Below are 18,740 nucleotides of genomic sequence, written 5' to 3'. Positions count from 1 at the left end.
TGTTTTTCCCTTCTTCAAGCAGCTTTCGTATAAGTTTCCGTTATCCGAACTGCAGTGTTTTGCTCTTCGAACTTTAAATAGATTAAAACCGAAACAAATCGTTTTTTGTTGAAAAATTATTCAAATTATATGAGTACTTACTTTTAAACCAAAAATAAATATTCTAAGTTATAAACCGCTTTTAAATTCTTAAAAAATAACTTTAACTACTATTATTTTGAACAGGTCGAATTCGAAAGAACAACCAAAAATCAATGAAAAATTATTTTTCACCTTCTTTTTCATTTTAAAATTACGATACATTTATTAGTAATTGACCGTTACAAATCAAAATTTTACAGGAGAGACAAAAGAGTAGAGAAACAACAGAGTATTTGGGGAGTAAAGTACTTTACAAAATTTGAATTTAAGTCTTTTAAGAGTTTTCGGAATGACTTCAAATTCTTCTGGGTAGCTCCGCTGACTATTTTCTAAAAAATGGTATTCAAAAGTCATTTTCGAAAAAAGGTGGAGTTACGAGGTTTCCTTATGAAACCGATGATATGTAAATGTATATGGATAATGACTAACTGAAAATTGTTTTAAATATTTTTAAATATTGGCATAGTAGGTAATAAGCAACATAAAAAATATAAACTATCAAAGTTGTTACGTTTTCAGCGGCAATATCAATGAGTTGTTATTATTATTGTTTCACCACAAAATGCGGTATTTCATCAAAGGAATCATTTTTTTTTTTTTTTTTTTTTGCTTTATGAAACTTAACACTAACTGAGATGATGTGAAATCAAAACCGCAAACCACTATGGTATCTTTGAAAATTAAAAAAAAAGTATTTGTAGTTATCTTTGAGATTATTTGAGTATAAATTTCAATATACAATAAGTACAAATTGCAAATTAATTTTAAATTTTATTAATTTTTGTGCCTGTATTTTTATAAATTATTATTTTTTTTTTTTTATATTTTATTAATTTAATAAGCGTCTTTAAGTTTTGAGTAGGTAGGTAGGATTTTCTTTCCTAGATAACCACACAAAAACCAGAACTATCCAGATTACTTTATTACAATAATTAAACATTCCCCATTCATGATGGGTTATTCTATTTTTGAAGACTTTGAATTTAAATACATTTTTTTTACTGATAATGGTTTTATGGCTTTAAGGTTTTGTGAAATTAGAAAGACCATAAATTGAATTTGACAAATTGTTTTGAACTATTAATGTTTATGTTTAATCACTATAGGTACTTTCTCAGTAGTGAACAAATTATTTACTATTACTATTTTTCACTGTCTAAGATATGGTACTATCCCCATAGTTTCAATTTGTGCCAAAAACCTGCGATTAGATTTCAAACCTAAAATTCTAAATTTACGAATCATTAATAAATTTAAAAATAAACAAAACAAATTTACTCGACTTATCTAAGATAAGGTTTTAATGAAACGACAACTTTTGTGTGTTATCAATCACTATTTGTACTAGGAAATTAATAGCTATAAACTAGTTTTGGTATGTACAAAATGTGAATAGAATGAGTTCATACTTTACAATTTTTCTAGTAAAAGCATTCACTATTTTTAATGCATTAATGGTGATTGGAGAAGAAGATATAAAAACGAACTTTGCGGGTTGTACAAGCACACTAACCTAGCCGAGGGAGTTGAAGTGCAGCGCCTGATACATAATACCGATTTTATCAAAAGAACTATTCACAATAGATCTCAAATTTATAGCAAAGACACAGTTTATCAAAAATTTTGATAGTCGATCACGGTAATACCGATTCATTCATTTTGTTGATAAATGTCAAATATTGTGTTGATATTTGACAACCGTAATAGGGGCCAAATCTAGGTTTAAAGCCATATTGGTGATAAATTTTTAGTTGCATAGTTATGCATATCGTCGGTTCAAATGCAAAACTCCCTGGGGCATATTCATTGTCATTTTTAGACTCCAGTTTATCTTAGACTAGAGTTTATCCAATGTTATTTGAAAAAGATAAACTCCAGTCTTTCTTAGAAGTAACTTAGACAATGTCTATGCAGGTTAAAAGTCACTTCAATTTTTGCTTTCTTTAACGACGTATCACTCAAGTAGTAATAAAACAGTTATGCATATTGCACAGGTATAGGCATTCGCATTTATAATCTAAATCAAACATACGTTTCATTTTAGTGTGTTGAATCTGAAAAACTAAAAAAAAAAAAACAATATTTTTTACCCTTGACTAGGATCCAGTAAACCTGCATGAGTACCTGCCTACGTATTTTCCCTTTTTCTGATTGCCATTTCACAAAACTTTTCACCCTATTTGAAATTTCCAGAATTTCTTATAGGCAATTCGTCTTAAGTGAACACTTGACCTTTTACCTTTTATCTTCCAAAGCTGGTGTGATTGCAATTTAAATAACTTCCATTTGTTTAAAAGTATAGGAAGGTACTAGGGCGGATCCAGGATTTTTTTCTGGGGGGGGGGGGGGCACAAGGGACTGATTGGCAAAAAAATCAGCAATAACAGTTAGAAATAAAGTGAAGTATCATACGACTGACTGAAAAGCAGCAAATTTTAACGACGCACAGTGCGGTATTTTAGTCTTAAACCTGGCCAAAAATATTTGGGCACATTTTCCACATCAAATAGGTACCAAATGACAAAAAAAATATTCGGAAGGAAAAATTTTCATTTTCTTGGTAAAAGCCACTTAAGTGCTTACCCACTTACCTCCCGATTAGCCGGGAGAAAAAAAAATATTAAAAATCATAAAATGCACGTATAACCCTGTGCTATAACTTTTCTTAAAGTTAGTTATTCATTTTATTTTTTGAGTCAAGTTGTTTCATTAAATATGTAGGTAGTTTTTGAGAAATTAAGTTTTAAAGATGAAATGTAGAAAAAAAAATGTTTTCGTTTTTTAATTGATTTTGTATAAAATTTTGCAATATTATGGACATATTTATACCATTTTTTAATGACCTCGTAGTTTTTGGTCAAATACTTTAGTATTCACAGACTTCATTCTAATAAAAAATATTAAAGTTCCTAAGATTAAAAAAAAAACTGAAACATAGTTAGGTACTTTTTTCTGGGAAACTCAGTTTTGTTGTTTTCATTTGCAATACATTTTTTTTATATCTCAAGAATATTGTGTTCAAGTTGTAGGACTATTGGAGCCAAATTGACCAAGTTATAAGTATTTTAATACTTTGCTTACGAACGTTTTAGTCCAGGGTTCAAAACTTTAAATCGTTCTCCCCACAACTAATGTTTTCAAGCCGGTGCCCTTTATAACTTAAAAACTACTGCACCGATTCTTTTGAAATTTGGAACACTATTTCTTTACATATTTTTAAAGGTATCCCTGAAGAAATTTTCTCAATAACATAATATTTATAAAAGTTTATAAGTAAGGGTCGCTTTTTTTTCAAGGGGTCTTTATTTTTAGGGGTGCAAACTTGGGCAAACTCTTGAAATGCAAGATTGTTCTATATATCCAGCAGTTCAATAATATATATTTTATGCAATAACGAAAAAAGTGCAAATTTTTTAAGTGTGTATTTCAACCCCTCCGTATGAAAAAATAGAGTTGCATATACAATTAAATTTTTTTTTTAATACAATTCATACCTTAATTGTCGATGTCCATATCAAAATTTTTCACCAAAATCACTTTGAAGTTAAAAAAAAAAACACTTAGAAAATTAACTTTTTTTTAAATCGAAAAAAAATTCGTGTTTACCCAACAAATAGTGGTTTATTTATTTGTGAGGTGGATCAACAAACAATAAAATTCGCATTTACAGCCAGAAATAGACAAGAGTTTCAGTCAAGTTCTTTCTGTTATTATTCATATATTTTAACAACTCTTATAATTTGATTTGCTTTAAGTATGAACCAGTGACCCCCCCCCCCCCCCCCCCCCCCCCGATGGGAAGGTAGGTACTTTTAGAAACGGAAAAATAAGACTAACATCGTAACACAGCCACACAAAAAAAAATAAAAGTTCTGACCTGGGGTTTCGACTAGATTTTTCATATAGTTTTTGGGTCGCTGAAACCGAATCCGAAGTCCGTTTTGGCCCATCACGTCAGGTTTTCGAGATAACCTCAAAAAATGTCACAAAAAATAAAATTTTTTTTGTCTGATCTGGATGTGCGAATATGTTAACCATATAGTTTTTGGATTGCTGAATCCAGATTCGAATCCAATTTTGCCCTATCACGTCAGGTTTCTGAGATATCCTCAAAAAAAATGGCAAAACCAAAAAAACAAAATTTCTTATCTGGGATTGCGATTCATATAGTTTTTGGGTTGCTTAAACCGAATCCGAAGTCTATTTTGCCATATCACGTCAGGTTTTTGAGATATCCTCAAAAAATGTCAGATAAGAACTTTTTTTTTTAGTTTAGACATTTTTTGAGGATATTTCAAAAACCTGACGTGATACGGCAAAATAAACTTTGGATTCGGTTTAAGCGACCCAAAAACCATATGAAAAACTTAGTCGCAACCCCAGGTCAGAACTTTTATATTTTTTTGTGTGGCTGTGAAATATCCGTTTCAATGTTTAATTTAATTTATAGTTCGTTATTTGTTTTCATATTGACGAACTTGATGTTGATTTCTTTCATTTCCAATCGATAATAATAATAATTTTTTATTGTCGTTTTCAAAAACAGTTTGATTATCAGCTACTAGTTTTTATTAGTTCAATTCCAATGATTCCTCTTCATTTAAATAATTGTATCTAACACAACTTACGTTTTTTTCATTTTTCTGATTGCCATTATTTCACAAACTTTTACACCCTATTTCAAAATTTTCCAGAATTTCTTTTATAGGTAATTCATCTTTACTGAACACTTAACCTTTAACATTTTATCTTCCAAAGCTGGTGTGATTGTAATTTAAATAACTTCCATTTGTTAGGAAGTCAAAGTTACCTACCTAAATCTTCTCTACAACTCTGTCATAAACTTGAAACAAACCAATAAAAATCTTCTTATTTTTTGCAATATATAAATTCCAACCATCTCAAAACAAAAAGACAAATATCTTTTCCTCTTAATGGTGACTCCCTGACACTGGTAAATGGTAAGAGAAAAAAAGGATTTCCCCTTTTTCTTTGTATTAATACCTTCTTCGACTAAAAGCTAAAAAGATTTAAAGGAAGTTACACCCAAATCCCACATCCTTATGCCTCATACTCGTATTGTCTGCAAAAATATACAAAGTATGAATCATCTATTCAAGGGGAACCAAAGTAAAAAAAAAAAAGAGAAAACTCCCATCGTCGTCTATCGTCCTCCAACAGAAGAAAAAGAAAAAAAAAACCTTTGTGTTTATTCTCAATGCCAATTGGCAATTTTTAATATGAACTTTATACCTATCCAAATTAGAAGGAATAGTAAACTTACCTTTCTCATTTGCATAAACATTTAACTGTTCATCATCACGTGCGACTTGAGTTATTATTGATGTTGCATCCATTTAAGCATTCGCTGTTTAAGTGCGAATTTATGCGCACTAAAATGACTTGAATGTGAAGTAAAAAAAAAAAAAAATAAACAAAAATCCAAAAAAAAAAAAGAAAATCGAGGCGACGCCGATTGGCAAATTGAATTGGACAACCAAAACGACACGACTTATTTATTAACTATTATCGAATTGACGTCCTTCGTCGTGGAATCTTGCACTTTTGCAAATTGGAAAATCGAAAAATTTTCTTCCCTTTTTTTATAGAATCAAGAGAAGTCAAAGAAGAATTAAATTAATGACCAATTTGATGGAGGAATCTTCCTGCGTCTGTATTTATATTGCATAAATAAAAAAATTCACACAACGGCAACGCGGAGACAAATCACAGTTGAGTAATGATTTTTTTTTTTTTATAATTTTTTAAGCAAAATTATAAAAAATAATCCACTTGCAGTGGCATTTTTTCATTTGTAAACAGAAACAGAAACACACGGCAGAGTAGCGGCACTAATACAAAGCGACGGCATTGGCAACAATGGCAGCAGATGTAGCAAAAAATAACAGTACACTTCCAATTGCAAATCTATTGCGACTCTTCTTCGTTTCGTTAAATATTTTTTGTTATAAATATTTCTTTAATTTAAAATCGGAAATTGATGAAAATTTTACTCCTGACAAAATGAAAACTGGACACAAGAGACAACAAACACAAACGACAACGATGACATGAAATCAGCGTAAAAGAATTTCTGTGTACGTCGCGCGGATCGAGTCGAGACTTCGCCACCAACACCAAACCAGACAGAGAGAAGGTGAAACAGCAACAGACGATGAGACGAACGAACGAAAATTAACACAACGAAAAAAAAAAAAACAACAACTAAACAGTTTTTTATCTCTTTTTGGATGTGTCACTTTTTGATGGGAACTACTATAAGTTAGAGTGAGACAGTAGTAGAACTCGTTTCGTTTTTCTTCCACTTGGCTTTTTTTTTTTCCTCTTTCTCTGGTTCTTATATTTTTATTAAAAATTGAACACAACCCGTTTATGATACATTCAGCACAATGGTACGTGGATTATTTTCAATTATCTTAAATATTTGCATAGACTTTTCATTGGTAAACAAAAAATTAGAAATATTTAAGTGAATTTTGAATGAATAAATGAAGAAAAGCGCAACAGCTCGGAAGGTTCGTTTTTCTTGTTTCCCCTTGTGGTTGATTTTTTTTTTTTTATTCTCACACACTTGCAAACCGACTTGACAAAAAAGGGTCTCACACATAAAAAAAAAAAGTGCAAACGTACGTTTATTTTTTTAGGCTGTGTTTTCTCTCGAGCGTATACTGCGCTACGTCCAATGAAAAAGACAATTGGAAACTGAAATTTATGCGAATGTAAAATGGCCGCAAACTATTTTTTTTTTTTCAATTTTTTTGAACGAAAGTTTTCCAGTGAGAATTTTTTGATTTCCCCTGAATTGAAATGTCAAAATAATGTAAGAATATGGTTGTCTTTGTTTGGTATATAAAATAGTTGGTAAGGAAAATTGGGTGCTATATGGTTATCTCTTTTGTTGAGCAACAAATGATTTCCATGAAATGTGAGATTTTCTTAAAAATAACGAAATCAGGATGTTAGAAATTAATCGGTAAAATGAATGAATTCAGGGTGGAAAAGGATTGATTTTGAATAAAAAGTTATTTTCTAGATAGTTTCACAAATGAGGTCAGTTCAAATTTAAAATTAAATTTTATTTCTATATGATTTGATATTCAAAATGAGATTATTTACGAAATTATCTCATTTAGACGTTAGTGAAAACAGGTTGTAATCTGTTTACTCATGAGTAGATCTAGTACTAGAATTAACGCATGATCTTCTGCTCGAGGAGATAGGAATGTGTAGTTGTTGTATTAGATTTCGACTCACGAGTAAACTACCACCGCCAATGGAACAGGGCTTATATTTGTAAGATCTAAAGGCCAGTTGTACAAATATTTAATCCAATGGTTTAGCAAATTTTTGTCTTCTGATATCGATGGGAAGATAAGGTTTAGCACTTCGACTTCCGACTAACAAATTCGCTTCTATAAAGCTTTACAGGTGGTAATGTAGCTCCTGTAAAGCTTTATAGAAGTGATATTGTTTGTTGGGTTGTTCAAGGTCCATATTTATGTTAAAATAGCCAAATTCATGCTTGGGCAAAAGTTGAACCACAGGAAATCCTACGAAATCAGTACGTTAAAACCCTGTTCCTTTGGGAGGTGGCAAAGTACTTCTAGTCGTTTACTAGCGATTTTCAATGGTACACACACGGAGAAAACATAACGCCAGGGATAACTTTACTTCTAGTATATTCAATCAGAATAAAGTTGAATATACCAGAAATAAAGTTAAATATACCAGAAGCATAGTCATCCCTGCCTTATTTTTTCTCTGTGCACTTTCAACGAATCAATTCTCATCTACTCGGCAAAAAAGCATGAGTAGTTTTAGTAGTAAATGTACAAGATTATCTACCACCTCCAAGGGAACCGGGCAATTATAAGAAAAACAGATAATTTTGCCGAAATCACAGATTTAAACCAATATGGAAAACACGGTTTAATTTTTGTACTGTATGCTGCCTAGAGTATTTTTGAATAAAAAGCCAACATCAACGCAGAACGCTGTGAAGCGTTGTTTTTTTTTTGAGTGTGTGTATGGTAAAAGTTACACATGAGTTAGAAAATTGCAAATTTTTTTGTAGTTGTTAAAATCGGAAATTGAAATGACTAATTTTGGTTATAAAGTCAGCTATTACACGAAGCCTCAAGAGGCGCGCCTCTTTTCAAACATAATAATAGGGGTATTCACGATTCGATGCAAATGGTCTTTTGTATCGTTGTAAAAGTGCAAGAGTGTAACATTTTCTTAAACTAAAATAACCAAATATACAGACTACAATTTTTTTACGCTTTTGCAATACCCTAACCCTATTGCAAAAATAAAATACAATGGTGCAAAATTTGTTTCTCTTAGTTGTAGTAGTAGAAAAATAAAATTTAGCAATTTTATACCTTTTTGTTGCACCGGATCGTGAATGCCCCTAATGAGTGCAAAAGAGAAAAAAGATGAAGCAAAAAATTCTCCAACCAGAGAGTCGTGGGTCGAAATTCTGAGACACTTTTTTGACGTTTCTTTTTTTCAACATTCCCTTTCATTTCTTTTTGTTTTTTGGTGCAATGCAGCAACAACAAATTTTAAATCAAAAGAGAAATGCCCTTGACTCAAGAGGCATCACGGAATAGCACGCACCTCACAGAATAATTATCATAAGAAAATTCGAAAAAAGAGTCATTGCAAGCCTCCTGAGGCTTCGTGTAATAGCTGACAAAGCATTTTTAAAAATAGGTGTGTTTTTTTTTTTGTTTATCTATAGGTGTTTTTTTTGCTTATATATTTTGTGCAAAAAAACCACATCGGGATTTTTGAAATCCGTCCAAATGTTTGGCACCACTGTACATACATTTTGGCAGCTGTCTGTCAAAAATGTGCCGTGCTCATGTTTTTTTTTTTAACTCCATAGTGGTATGGCCATTACATCCATGATGGATTAAAAAAAAAATGTTCAAAAAAAAACCAAAACCATTCATATGGCCATTGCATCCATGTTGGATTCATAAATTCTTTTTTTAACAAAAAACCAAAAATCTTTTGTATATTCTTAGCTACATTTTAAGACCATGACCACCAAGACCAACATTAGTTGCTTCGTTCTTGTGTTATAAGCGTTTGAAGGTTTCGATTTCAAATATCTCGATGTCTTTTTTTGCACAAAATATATATAGATAAACAAAAAAAAACACACCTAATGTCACCTTGGTATCGGAGAACCTTTAAAATCCGCTGAATGCAGCTCACATAAAAAAAGCAAAACAAAATAGAAAATTCTACCTCACTCACACACATCCCTGTACAATAATCTCCACCAACTGTCATTTTTTTCATCCCATTTTTCTGACATTTCGCAGGCTCAGCTGAAAATTTTGTGCATAACCATCATCTAAAAAATTTAATAAATTTATTAAAAAATAAAATAAAATAAAAATGTTAATTATACGAAGATTTCAAGATCTAACTTTGAGGTATTTACATACATTTCACAAATATAAACAAATGTCATCAAATCAATCCTCTTTAGAACACTTGCTGTTCGTTCCAACCTCATCGTGCGAGATTTCAGTGATCGCAAAAAAGATGATAGCGACAGTAGTGACAGCGACCGGGAAGACAAGAAAAAACCCAGAAAACAACCAATCAAAGAAGAAACTGCCGCAGAACGTTTGAACAAACTTTTGTCCACCATGAATTCCGAGGATAATACACAAATTGTTAAAAATATAAACATGGCAAAACCAGGTGGTAGTAAGAAACGCTCAAAGGCAGAAGATGAATCCAAGGATGTTGTGGAGGCGGCAAAGAATGTTGCCTCGCTGTTGGGAGAAGAAAATCAAAAACAAACTGAAGCCGAACTATTGAATAAGCTTTTGAATCCGAATGGAACTCCTCCGACGACACAATCAACTAAAGAAGCTACCGATCCAAATGAATTGAGTTTGAGGTAAATAAAGTTTGATGGTTGACATCCTTTTTGGTTTAGGGTAATTCCATTGTAACGGGTGTGACACAGTTACTTCATTTTTTGTTCTTGGCTTGTGTACTTACTATTCACTAAGCCCTGATTTTTCAATCGTCTCGTCACACTGTGGGCTAGAACGCTATTTTAGCTGGAATTAATTATAGAAATTCTCGAAATAGTCTAAAAATGCAGTTAAAGGTATTGAGATGATGTTGAATGATGTAATAATAATAATTTTATGGTGCAACAGACACTAAACATAAGAACAACAAAAAAAAAAAATAAACGAAATATTATGTTAAATAAGGTTTTCCAATTTACAACAGATATTTGTAAAAAACAAAAAAAGTTCTATGATGTTTTAAACGCATCAAATTCGAAAATGGTGTCATTGAACACGAACAAAAGTTGTTTTTACTTAATATGGAAGGTAAAATATTAGTGCAAATAAAAAAACCGTTATTTGATAACATACAACTCGTTTTTTTGTCATCGTAAGTGTTTTTTTTTTTTTTTTAGTATTTTGCTCACTATACTTTCAGAGTTAGAGCGAAAAAAGTTTGCACTTGTAGGACATAGTTTTATATAAAACATAAAGCCATCATATAGTCTAGCTACTTTTTAAAATTGTTTCTAGAGTGTGCCTCCTCGTGCCTTTTTTTAAAAGCTTAGGAACATTCGTTTTAAATAAAATTGGTGCAAGTAGCATACTTTACTTTAAAATTTATAAACAAAAGTTCAATATAATAACAATTTATTAGCAAATACTATATTTGGATACATTACCTATTTATAAACTAGCAAAATTTTCGCAATCGATCCGTTAAAACAAACTCAGTAAACGAATATCTGAATAGGGAAAAAGTGGCCTTTTTTGTTTTTTTTTTTATGTAGCCAATGAATTTTTTGACCTAAATTTCGAATGGGCAATTATAGCTAGTCCATTTATCTATCGAATAAGACTAAAATTAGCAATATTGGAATAAGTTGACTATTTAATTAATTCCTGCTAAAATAGCGTTCTAGCCCACAGTGCGTCAGTTAGACTATCAGAAGAATGAATGTCAATATAAAAAACTTTTATTCCTAGGAATAACGGGAATTTTGGAAAAAGATAGCCCAATTTTCTATAAGTAAACCAACCTGGCAAGGGTAAGCCTGCTTAACTGGGGTTTATCTGGATATTTAAAAATTGGGAAATTTATGTAGTTACGTTGCCAGTAAGCATATATTTTATCACTGAGGAACGATGGGACGTAGATATTGAAGTTTAAAGTCGTTGATGTGGCTGATGTAGTTCATGTAGCTCGTCGAGAAATAAGTCCCTGATCAATTGTCGTTTTTACAGAACAAAGTTTGATTCCATTTTTGCTCCTAAGTGTATAAACATTATCTGCGTTCTTTTTAGAACATTTATCTACTGCCTAGTACTTAAAACTACTTTTTCTATATTGAAAAAGTTGTTCAAAGCAGCTCCCAAAGAAACGCAGCTATTAAAGAAAAAATACAGGTTTGAAATGTTTAATCACTATTTACACAATAAATAGTTTTAAAGTAACGAAGAAAAAATAATAAAAATTATTTTTATTTTTAGTGGAGCGATTAAATATAATTCAATTTTAAAGTTGAGGTCACTTGAACTTTAAAATTGAACAGTATTTTAGCCCTATTCTTCTATTCGATTCACGTGAAAGTCTAAAACAAAAAAACATTTAAATAGAGGTTAAAATTAAACCTAAGCAAATTTTGTGTCTTTTAAATTTCTTAAAGAGACGGAAGCAACGATTTGCTTTCGAGGTTTTACAAAGCCAGTTTGATTTCGATTCACGTGAATCGAATAGCAGAAAAGGGCTGTTTATTAGAATAATTGACTTTAAAAAAAATGCCGGCCTTGGAAACTCTTATGTCGAATTCCAAACAACCAAAAATTCGATCAGTAGTAGTCGCTACTTTTTCCAATGAAAAAAAATTCGTAACTTTTTCTCGAAGAATCGATCTTTTTTAAAACTCTTTTTTTAGACGGACTTACAAAGATTTTCACACACACTACAATTTTGCCAAACTAAAATTTTATAAAGAGATGAAGAACCAGAGAAAATTTTTGTTTATTTGTGAAATATAAATCATTTTTAGTGAACAAAATAAACTAATTTTACGTTGTTTTGTTCCTACTATGAAGTTTTGTATATTCTTTTCATCGGTCACTTGGACACAAATACATTCACAAAAAGAGATCCCACAATTTAATTTCCTAAACAGCCAAAAAGTAACGAATTTAGTTTCGTTTTTAGTAGCGACTGCAAGCGGTTGAAAGGAATTCTACATTAGAATGTTAATTTTTCCCATCTTTTACTAAAAAAAATTTCTCATTTTTTTAATTTTTGAGATTGAGGAATATAAAAATAATTAAACTTATATAAAATTATTAAAATAAAATGCAAAAGTATTTAAATCACATCATTAAATTTCTTATATTTTTTGCTTGTTGGTGGTCAAATTGCGTGGAATTAACCTTTATATACTCGTTTCAGTGACCTAATTGTGGGAATGAAGATTGATAGGCGCCAACCGGCCATAGAATACTCTCGAAGCGAATTCGTTCGAAAGAGTCTTGCACCTGCCCGACCTGACCAAAGTCGAGACAGATCTGTTAACCGAGGAAGAGGTGGCAAAAATCAGCATCAACAACAACAACAGCAACAACATCAACGACAACCAGAGCCAAACACTGGTAGTGTCAACCTATTTGGTGCCAAGCCATTAGATATATTCAAGGATCCCAGTAAACTTCGTGACTCTCCCGATATGATCCAAACATGGGACCATCTTCACCAACACGAACTCAAACTGGCCATTACCCATCCCCCAGCAAACTACTTCCAGAAAATGGCCCTTTGGACCGAACAAGGCAAGCTATGGAAATTCCCCATTGACAACGAACAAGGCATGGACGAAGAACACGCCACTGACTTTTCCGAACACATTTTCCTTGAACAACATTTAGAACCATGGTGTCCAACCAAGGGACCTATTCGTCATTTCATGGAATTGGTGTGTGTGGGTCTCTCAAAGAATCCCTACATTACTGCCAGAGAGAAAAAGGCTCACATTCTCTGGTATCGTGATTATTTCGAGGACAAGAAAGAACTCCTTAAAGAAATCATCATACCCCAAAAGGAAACTCCAAAAACTGTCCCATCTAGTTAAGTTTGTTGTTGTAATTGAATAGAGAAAAATATATATAAATTCATATTCGAACGTTCTGATACATTTGAGGATTTTTACTTATATTCTCTTCCATAATCCTCTTCTTCATAATTTGCCATTTTTCGAATTTTTCCATAACTTCAGGTAGCACCTTTTTAACTTGCATACGGTCAATTTCTGGACCATCTCTCAATTCTACTTGAGTTTGAAAATCATAACTTGGTTGATAGCCATTGATAATGAGAAAATGATCAAAGTAAAAAGGAACAATAGATTTTTGAATTCCTTCAATCACATCCAAACTTTCGCGTGCTTCTTTCAGACCTTTCGGATCACCCTCATCATGAAAGGCTTTGTAAAAGAATTTCGTTTGTTGTGACATTGAAATTTGCCTTTTCTCACGCACACGAATCACTTTCTTCAATTCTGAACGCGGAAGATTACCTTGACGTTTTGGTTTTACAAATGGAGGTGCTAAGTTGCGTTTAACTTTAACCATTTCAGAGGCAATTCGGCGTTCTATGAAAACAGCCTGTTTGGACATTTTGCGACGGTAAGCGAGGAGTCTGCGGTGTTTTTTCTCAACGCGATTACGTTGGGCCACAGGAATGTTTTCGAATTTACCTAAAAAAAACAAACAAACAACAATACATTTAAAAAAAAAATCTTATGACTGAAAAAAAGACCGGGAAAGCTATTTAAACAGTTGTGAGTTGGATTCGCTAAGAAATTCCCGGTTTGTTTTGGAAATTTGAAGAACTGCCAGAAATAGAAAATTTCTACTTACCAAGAAGTTCATCCAACACCTCCGATATTGCAGCAACCTGCTCCAAAGCACTCAAATCCATTTGATCACCATCAGGCACTATGTGTTTATAAATTTCATTACAGATTCCTTTAATCTGACTCAATCGCTTATCCCCAAAAGTTTCATCAATCGGATCGCCTAGGAAAGCATTCATTTGTTCTTTTAACTTTCCAGCTCGATCTTCCATATAGTACTTATTTGCACATTTATTTTCAGCAAATTTCTTCTTAGATGCCAACTCAACTGTACACCAATCATTAAACTCTTGATATCTCTGTTCCAACTCGGCCAAAATCCACAAAGTATAATGTAATTCAAGAAGTAGAACAAATGTTTTAGATTTTAAATTTTCAATTCCATTAATGAATTCTTTAGCATTTGGAAAAACAACAATAATAGGATGAGGATTCTTTAAGAAAATCTCTTCATAATATTTTTTAACAGCCCATGCATCATCTTTATCCCTCTTACGAATGTTCACAATCGATCTCTTAACAATCGACTCTTGGAAGCCTTCCAAACTACCATCTTCATTTCGATGAATCCAATCGTGCTCCACTCGCCACTCCATATCGGCCAATAAATAATGGAAATTTTGTAATATAGTTCGACGTGTCCAATCGTTTTCTATGTAAACAATGTCCATATTCAAAACTGTAAATTCCTTACTTAACTCTTGATAGTCCTTTCGATAAATATCAGTTGCTTCATAGTAGGGTTTGACTCTATTCACAACTTCCATTGCAGCTTCATACTCTTTCTTTTCCCATTTTGCAAACAACCTTTCAAATAATTCCTTTGATTTAATCATTTGCTGGTAGTATTCTTCATTGCGACGATCGTTGATTTTTGTTCGGACAATTTCACCTTGAATCAACATCGATTCGAATTTCTTGCGAAGGGCATCTTTGATCATGGTCCGGCAGGAATTCCACTTAAATGGCTTTAATGATGGAGGTTTCTTGAGGTCTTCTATATACAATTCGTCGATGTCAGTTGCTACTTGAGCGATCTCTTTTGGGCCTTTCTTCGGACCAATTACCTTTTTTTTGGGATCCTCTGTCTTCACTTCTAGACGTTGTCGCATTCCATTCTGTAATCTTGTATTGAATGTGAAAAAGTTATCTTTAGCTGTTGTCATAGACAATTGTTCCCTTTGCTGACCAGCAAAGGGAACAGTTCGATAAGGATTAAGTTCTTCTTTGCTAGCGTCAATAGGTATAGCTTCGATACGATGTCTATTCATTTCCTCAAAAGGAACCACTGACTTTCTCAAGTAGTCTAATGGGATTTTTTTGTCTCCAGCCATAAGGAAGCTTCCACTGTCATTTGATAAGTTTGTACATTCTGAAGAGCTAAGTGAGCTAAGACAAGATTCTATACTGAGGAGATCTTCCTTGAGTTCATCTATGAAGGATTTTTTATCAATTACCAGTTGACTAGTGTCGGTTACCCCTGAACGCTTATTCAATTCTGTTTTGATGTTACGAATAAATTCAAGAAATTTATCACGTCCTGGAAATTCTTGAAACTCATCTTCACCCAAGCTATGGATGGGCATATCTTTAGATTGATGGAACACGTGTTCTTTGGTTTGTCTTTTGGTATCACTTTTTATTTTATTTCCATGATTTTCGATAATTTCGTCAAAATTATACATTGGTATGGAAAAATCTTGTTCATCGACATTACTTCCTCTTGGTCGAGCTTTGTCAAAAGTTGTTTGGGATTTTTCTCTTGCATCGACTTGAGATGTTCTTTTCAAAAGTTTAGGTTTAACTATTTTTCTCGAATACCGAACATTTACAGATTTATGTTGCGTTGGATTCCAATGGTCATGATGATGACGAGCTCCAAATTTCTTGGCATATTCGGTTGGTTTAACATTTCTAACATTTTCGACAACAATTTTATCATCTCTAAGCTTTCTCAAAACAGGTATATGTTGGGCTTGGACATATTCATTGAGAAGAGGTGAAGGGACTCTCAAGTGTTTGTAATCTCTAGAATTTTTTGGAATTTGCCGTAAAGTCGTCTCCCGATTTTCTGATGCAGGCATATTTCCACGACCTCGCAAATCAATGTGCTCAGATGGATTTTTGTCATTTGGTATTTCATCTGGAATCCAATCAGAATCTCCCGAGTCGGAATCAACGCATTTGGATTTTGTTTTTTGAATCTTCTCCTGAGAATATGGTATTCCCAAGTATTGCATACGTTGACGTTTTTGGATTTTCTTCTTTAACTTTTCCTTTTCTGTTTTGTTTCTCACATATTCCATCGTGCATCCTTTAAGATTGATTGCTTCAGAGCTTCTTAAAGATGCTACCGATTTGTTTCTTGTCGATTTGCCATATAGAAAACCTATTAAGTTAAACTTTCTTACCTTCATGGTTTTTGGTCTTTTTATGTGAAGTTTCTTTCTAACGGTTCGATCATAATGCCCTCCCAATGGCTTTTTTCGAAATTCCCTAATAGCACTTTTAGCATGAAACGGTTTAAGACCGAGTTCTTGAGGATAAAGTTTCATTTCAAGATCTCGTTGGTCATTTTTCTGAACTTTTCTTGGAACTAACGACTCAAACCATTCTGTTCTGGTTATGCAACCTTTCATCTTGCCATTTTTCTCAGCCAATTCATGCTGATTAAATTTTCCTTTTAAATTTGTACCCATTTTATATCGAAATCCACGAAGAATAAATTTACTTCCTTTCTGGCCAACAACCATGTCATCTTCATCGTTGGTAGATTGCTCCTCAGTTTTAGTACTTGGGGAATTTGAGTCAGTGCTAATGGCAAGTTCAGTTTCAGGAATTTTCTTCGGTATTCCCATTTGTTGGTAGAAATTCTGCTTCACAATGGCGCTGTCCCTGAGAATTCGTTTAGATTTTTTCATATCGTAACGAAACTTAATAGTTTCGGAAATATTATGGGGGAATTTTTTCCTCTCAGGAATCTGACGAGGATTCATCTTTTTCGTTATGATTGTACGATCAAGTAAATTAACAAAATCTTGAATATCTTTTTCTGCTAAAACAGTTGCTTTATCGGCAGCAACTGCTTTTTCATTTTGAATTTCTTCTTCATGCTTTCTAGCAGTTTTTTGTTTTTTCTTGATATACAACTGCTTATAGCGTTCTCTTCGATTTTGTTCTTCCTCTTTAAGGATCTTATAGACCTCTGGCTTTTGCTCAGCTCTAACGAGCCTCCCATACATATGTCTGCCTTTATTCAAGACGTTTGATAATCGTACAATAGGTTTGGCATGTTGTACCGAAGAATCGTCCATAGCAAAACACTTTGGAATTGCTATCCTCTCAGCCTGTTGTTCTTTTTCAGTATATTGTACAGTTTCTAATTGAACATTTCGTCGATGTTGAAATCTTCTTACCTTTCGGTATTCGATTTGGTTCTGACAAGATTGCTCATCCCGTTCGTAAGTGTTTTTATAATCGGTTCCTTGAAAATCCAAACCCAATGGATTGGCTAAATCTATAACTTGACAAATACTAGAATTCGATGAATGCGATTCTGAAGAAGAAATAACATTGTCGGCAGTCTTTACAAGTTCTTTGACTTTAGCCAGCTCAACAGGCTGTGCAATTGGTTTGAAATGAATTCGATTTGGATTTTTTAAACAAAATCGTTTACGAGGATCTTCAGTTAATTTGAATTGTTGTCTATCTTTTGCTGGACATTTTCCAATTAATGATACGGGAGCACCAAATTCAACACTATCTGCACAAGGTCTTGTAAATTGTATCTTTTTGACTCTGATAGATTTTCTATGTTTTGTATCAACCAGAACTTTTGATGTACCCAAATGGGATGGATTTTTGGACAAAGGTTTGAAAGAGGATGCAGGTGGAGAAGTTGAATTGTATGAGCTGGATTTGGAGAGTGATTTTCTTATCGATATAATTTGTGGTATTCCAAAATCAGTTGACCGAAGGGGTCTTATGTTGTTCCGACACATTTCTCCGAGAGAGCAATGCCACTTGTAATGGGCTAATTCTTCTGGGAAATCAAGATTTGTAATAGGTGCACTAATTGTTGATGATCTTTTTGAATGTGAAGTCATATTTTTGGTTTAGTTTTGTTAAATATTTACAGTTTAGAAAATATTTTTTCTTTTTTTTTTTTCAAAATGTCAGTTATTTTGTGAAGTACCTAATTTACTACCTATTGTGATTTTTAAAATAAAATAAAAGGTATTCTTTTAAATAATTTTCATATAAAAAGCCTTTACATTCTAATACCCGTGACACGCTAGCATAGATACCATGGTATAAGCTTATGCCACATGTGTTTTAGAGGCTACCATGCTAGTATCATGCTAGTAGCATGCATGTCAAACTTGCGGCCCACAACGAATAACTTTGCGGGCCACAACATTTTTAATAATTTTGAGCTTAAAGATTGGTACGAAGATCCGTGCTCAATTTTAGGTCCCATACAAATTTATCGATAAGATCCTCAGATAAATTAACTAAAAATGTATTATTTTCTGTTTAACGCACCTTCACCTCTTTTTTTTAATAATAAATAAATATACATAGAATGTACAAAAAAACAAAATTATAAATTCATAAGATCTCGTGGTTCAAATCAGGGTAA

General features: G+C 32.6%; 3 protein-coding genes across 4 annotated transcripts in view; 1 reads left to right on the top strand and 2 right to left on the bottom strand.

Annotated features, from left to right (window-relative positions):
* Positions 1 to 6,895, bottom strand: part of LOC129920031 (phosphatase Herzog) — a 97,507-nt gene extending 90,612 nt beyond the window's left edge. Inside the window, exons 1-2 of one of the 2 annotated variants that reach the window (XM_056001186.1) lie at positions 6,793 to 6,895; positions 5,426 to 5,543 (exon numbers count right to left, since the gene is read on the bottom strand). In XM_056001186.1, coding sequence (XP_055857161.1) covers positions 5,426 to 5,498 — 73 coding nt within the window. In that variant the 5' untranslated portion in view covers positions 5,499 to 5,543; positions 6,793 to 6,895. Of the gene's footprint in view, positions 1 to 5,425 lie in introns of both variants that reach the window. The other variant, XM_056001185.1, reaches the window with a different exon arrangement.
* Positions 6,896 to 9,472: 2,577 nt separating this feature from the next.
* LOC129918315 (28S ribosomal protein S31, mitochondrial) lies at positions 9,473 to 13,378 on the top strand. The gene is made up of 3 exons (XM_055998785.1): positions 9,473 to 9,614; positions 9,671 to 10,090; positions 12,640 to 13,378. Exons 1-3 carry the CDS (start codon positions 9,577 to 9,579, stop codon positions 13,313 to 13,315), a joined length of 1,134 nt encoding a protein of 377 aa, XP_055854760.1. The 5' UTR covers positions 9,473 to 9,576; the 3' UTR covers positions 13,316 to 13,378.
* Positions 13,307 to 18,298, bottom strand: LOC129918314 (uncharacterized). Its single transcript, XM_055998784.1, has 2 exons — positions 14,103 to 18,298; positions 13,307 to 13,939 (listed from the first exon to the last, which is right to left on the bottom strand). Exons 1-2 carry the CDS (start codon positions 18,202 to 18,204, stop codon positions 13,356 to 13,358), a joined length of 4,686 nt encoding a protein of 1,561 aa, XP_055854759.1. The 5' UTR covers positions 18,205 to 18,298; the 3' UTR covers positions 13,307 to 13,355.
* Between the last annotated feature and the right edge of the window lie 442 nt (positions 18,299 to 18,740).

Source organism: Episyrphus balteatus, chromosome 4 (assembly GCF_945859705.1).
Source record: "Episyrphus balteatus chromosome 4, idEpiBalt1.1, whole genome shotgun sequence".
NCBI classification, from domain to species: Eukaryota; Metazoa; Arthropoda; class Insecta; order Diptera; family Syrphidae; genus Episyrphus; species Episyrphus balteatus.
Note: the sequence above shows the minus strand (reverse complement) of the source record. Positions and strands in the feature narration are given on the sequence as shown.

What these genes read in the sequence shown, in the direction of transcription:
- LOC129918315 (XM_055998785.1), top strand. Translation starts at nt 9,577, where the DNA reads ATGTTAATTATACGAAGATTTCAAGATCTAACTTTGAG. An exon ending in TTTCAAGATCTAACTTTGAG is followed by an intron (nt 9,615 to 9,670) that starts GTATTTACATAC and finishes AATCCTCTTTAG; the next exon opens with AACACTTGCTGTTCGTTCCA. An exon ending in CCAAATGAATTGAGTTTGAG is followed by an intron (nt 10,091 to 12,639) that starts GTAAATAAAGTT and finishes TACTCGTTTCAG; the next exon opens with TGACCTAATTGTGGGAATGA.
- LOC129918314 (XM_055998784.1), bottom strand. Translation starts at nt 18,204, where the DNA reads ATGACTTCACATTCAAAAAGATCATCAACAATTAGTGCACCTATTACA. An exon ending in GGTGTTGGATGAACTTCTTG is followed by an intron (nt 13,940 to 14,102) that starts GTAAGTAGAAAT and finishes TGTTTTTTTTAG; the next exon opens with GTAAATTCGAAAACATTCCT.